This window comes from Diabrotica virgifera, chromosome 5 (assembly GCF_917563875.1).
Source record: "Diabrotica virgifera virgifera chromosome 5, PGI_DIABVI_V3a".
NCBI classification, from domain to species: Eukaryota; Metazoa; Arthropoda; class Insecta; order Coleoptera; family Chrysomelidae; genus Diabrotica; species Diabrotica virgifera.
The window spans coordinates 119,272,821-119,277,400 of record NC_065447.1 but is presented as its reverse complement, the minus strand read 5'-3'; the positions used below and the strand labels follow the sequence as shown (position 1 = coordinate 119,277,400).

Here is a 4,580-nt window from a genome sequence, read left to right as displayed (position 1 = left end):
GACAACGGCACCCGATTTGGGCGTCGAAACGTTAATAAAAATCATTTTTTAATAATATTGTGGCTTATTTCCCATTATAAATAGTTAAAATTGTATTTTAAGGTTTAGACCATGCAAAACTTTTTATAAAGACTAACTTTTTTTCATAAAAGTAAGAATAAAAAAGTTTCCACTACTTATAATGCTGACTTAATTGGACACACTCTATATTATAATATATGCCATTATCATATTTTATCACATTCTTTGATAAGCTGAATCATTATTTCAAAAGTATTAAATACTGATGGTGCAGCATTATGAAATAAATATTTTACATAATCATCTAAATTGTCTCTCCTGAACATACTCTGACTAAAATTATAAACAAAAGTACCATTAAAGCATTCTGTTATAATTAAATCCTGATAAGGCATGTTAAGCAACTGATTAAGGTTCTTTATATGAAGAAAGCAACTTTGAAATTGTGACAATGTATGCATTAATTTTCTATCATACATTTTTAAATCCCTCTTCATTTCTTTATTAAATTCAAAATACACTTTAATTCTATTCATAAAAATTACTGCATCTTCAAAAGTTATATTGTCCAAAGCATTTTTTAAATTTTTTGAATTATTGAATTGCAATAATTTTTTGTTTGCCATTATACCTTTTATTCTACTATAAAATTCCTTATTAAATGAGTCCTCAGATCGGAAAAAACCAATCTTAGGATCTACATAATCAATTATTATTTTGCCAAAAATAATGGAATATAAAATACACCAAGATATAACAGATTTATTTCTCATATATTTTAAAGTGAGAATAAGTAAATGCCAAGATTCTGGAAAGTGGTTTAAACACTGTGTGGAAAAGTCTACATCTATATTTAAAATAAGAAATACCAATGCCTGTCTCTCTCTAAGTTCAGTTGTTTGAATTTCTGTGAAACTCGGGAGGTCAATATGACACATAGGTAGTATTATCTCTGTTACATCACTTTTATCCCTTATAAGGCAAGTCAAATTGTCTGTAGAACTTGTTAATATTTTATGAATAGCAGACATAATTTCAGAACTAATTGCATGTGCGTGCTCATATTCTTTTACTTCAACTTGTGGTTTAAAGTTATAGTACTTATTTTGTGTCAATATATCCATAAACCTGGTAGGATACAAGGATTTTCTAAATTTCTCTAAGAAAAGTTTGGGAAAAGTATGTATTAACTTTTCAAAATCATTGAATTTATCATCTTCACAATCATTTTCCAATTGATCAGTGCTTATACTGTCATCAAAATAATTTAAATATTGGCTGTTTTTAAATGTATAACCAATAATAGCATCTTCAATTTTTTTATGCATCAACTCACGTTCATCTTGTTTGTAAGTATTTAATACTTTTTTAATTGCACTATTTTTTGTTTCTCTCTGTAACCATTCAATAATGGCCTCTATTCTGTTGTAGACGGGATTATACTTTGGTTGCATATTAAGTTTGGATATGTTAATTCCATCCATAAAGTCATTCCCCACTAAAGCAGCAAATAATGGCAAAATTTCTTTGCTCATTCCACCTGCACATTCTAAAAATTTATCTACTCTATAAATTTTACAGGGAATATATCTATACTTGATCTGTTCTTTTGTGTCTGTATCTATGTATGAAGCAGACTGAACAATCAATTTAACTGTTGAAAATGGTATATAGGGCACATCAAAAATATAAAAATCCGAGTCATTACTCATTACGGGACATTTTAAGGCCTTGGCGATGTTAGCAGTTTCTTTATCACCTTCAAAATTACATCTTACTACCTTAATTCCTAATTTACAAGCTATATCTTCAAATGCTTCTCGAATAAAAATTGGTGTGGTATCATTTCTTGACTCTGTTCTAGGATTTAAACTTTCGGCTTGAACTATTCTCTGTTTGAACCTTTGTAATATGCGATCCATTTTTCGACTTTCATAACCTCCATCCAGTATTATGTATGGAGTTATTTTACATTGGGAAAGCATGTGAAAGAATTTGTAAATTGTATTACCGTATTTATCGTAATCTCCACCAAAACAACCATTTCGTGGATGAGTATGATTGTAATATAATTGGCACAAAACGGCATCACCATCTAATACAACCTTTGTATCATGTAATTCATAAAACTCCATACATTTCTCTGACCTTTGATTGATAAAAGTTGTTAAACCTTTGACTCCCATCTTGTCTTAATATAGTTATCCACAGGTAGAATTATTATTATTAACCATATTCATATTCACATAACTACAAAAAATAAAATAAAAAGTGTTACGTTAGTGTTGCCATGACAGCCCAAAAAGAAGAAGAAATGCCAGATGACAGCCGAAAAAGAAATGACAGATGACAGGGTGTTTTGTTAAGCCGGACTAAAACGACTCGTGTACTTGGCGAATAATCGTCACTTGCGTATACTTGCCATGTCGTCTGAGTGGGTTACTCGTACAATTATTTGTCACTCGTTACCACTCGTTCGTCTTCCAACTGTTGAAAAATGACCTGTAGAGGTATCTGGCCCTGGATTCCGTGCACTGTAGATATCTACAGTCGCCTTCTATCGATGTCACGTGTCATGTGAATTATTTTCTAGTTTTGCTAGGTTATACTCTAATTGATGCTGAAGTGACAAGAAAATATTTGAATTAAAACTAAAAATTCAAATATTTTCATGACAATTGCCATCGACAGAAAGCGACTGTAGATATCTACAGTGCACGGAATCTAGGCCCTGAGTCAAAGGGATCACGATTATTCGCACACTTGCGAAGTACATACTTGCAGAGGCGGTCAAACGAAATGTATACATTGGCATTTACTGCGGCTCTTCATTTAGACCAGTGCATTTAGCACTAAAAACACCGGAATAAATCGATTTTTAAATACACCACATAGAGACTTGCTAGTTTTGCATTATGTTCAGGATGATGTCAGGAAAAAAGTCTACAATAGAAAAATGGGTGGAAATACCTAATTAATAATTGCTTTTTAAAGTTCTTAACATGCATTAAAAAGTGCGTAAACATGTCAAAATAAGCATATTAAGGGCCAAGTTTTGTTACTCGTGGGGTTTTTGAGGTCGCTGAACATGACTACGCTATCAGAACCTACCCCCGGAACACCTGTTGCCCAGGGTCACTGCTAGGGCATGTCATCTGGAGGTTCGAGGGCTAACGGCGCTAAATTGATACAATCAGTTTACTTGGAGGTTTGTGGAGTCGCTGAATACGAATATGCCATCAGAACCGACCCCCGTAATCCCTGGTGCCCAGTGTCACTGCTGTAGCACGTCATTTTCTGGAGTTTCGAGGGATTTTGGTACTAAATTAATGCAAACGGATTATACGGGGGTTTGGGTGCTGCTGAACACGAATACTCCATTAAAACCAACCCACGGAGCACCTTGTGCCCATAGTCACTTCTAAGGCACGTCATCTTCTGGGGTTTTTAAGGTTTTCGACACTGAATGCATGCAAATAGATTAAGTAGGCGGTTTTTGGGATCGCTGAATACGAATACGCCATCAGAACCGACCCCCGACCACCTCGTACACAATGCTAAGGCATGTTATTTTCAGGAGTTTGGAGGGTTTTTGGGCATCAGGTGCAACGGGGGGTCGGTTTTGATGGCGTGTTTTTGCTCAGCTACACCAAAAACTCCCGAGTAATCTGTTTGCATAACTTTAGTGCCGAAAACCCTCTAAACTCTATAGATGACGTGTCTTAGCAGTGAACCTGGACACCAGGCTCCAGACATGGTCGGTTCTGATGGTGTATTCGTCCTCAGCGACCCAAAAACCCCCGAGTAACAAAATCTGGCCCTAATACTTATTTTGACATGTTTATGCACTTTTGGATGAATATCATACACTTTAAAATGCTACTATGCATTTCCAGCCATTTTTATATTGTTGACTTTTTTACTGGTGTCATCCTGAACACAATAAAAAAAGTTGGAACTTTCTACGTGCTGTATTTATATCGATTTATTTTTTCCTAAATGTCCTGGTCTATTTATTAGTAATCACACCACTGATTCATTTGTCAAGGTCGTTAAGCCAAATGTTTACGCTCGCGTACTTGTGGTAGGGGTATGTCGTGTGAATGCTCTGTTTGGGGAGAGATATGTCCAGCAAACGACGGCACCGTTGCCAGATTTACCTTTTTCCTTTTAGCGGGAATTTTAAAATTAGTCTAATGCCACTTTGGTTTTAAAAGAGTTCTGTATTCTTAAATTTTAATATAACCTTACTTTTACAAGTAATTAGGATTATTTTATTTACATGTAAATATTGAAACAAGTATTGTACTGTGTCATAATTTAAAACTCATGTTGCAGTATTTTGAAAAAAAATGAAGCTCAAAAGAAATATACTTATACAGTACAAATTATTTTTTAATGGGAATGGAAATTTACGATTTCAAAGGTGGAAATGTGTTGGGATAGTACAGAGTATAGATGGACACTTTTTTATTTTAGTATTAAGTGGTTACATAATTATTCAGAATATTAATAAAATTACTAGTAATTTGAATTAGTTTTAATATGTATTATAATAG

At 33.7% G+C, this 4,580-nt stretch overlaps 1 protein-coding gene across 1 annotated transcript; it reads right to left on the bottom strand.

Moving 5' to 3' along the window:
• Positions 1-227: 227 nt before the first annotated feature.
• LOC126885449 (protein asteroid-like) lies at positions 228-2,207 on the bottom strand. The gene has a single exon (XM_050652020.1). The coding sequence runs from the start codon at positions 2,205-2,207 to the stop codon at positions 228-230; it is 1,980 nt and encodes a 659-aa protein (XP_050507977.1).
• Positions 2,208-4,580: the final 2,373 nt, after the last annotated feature.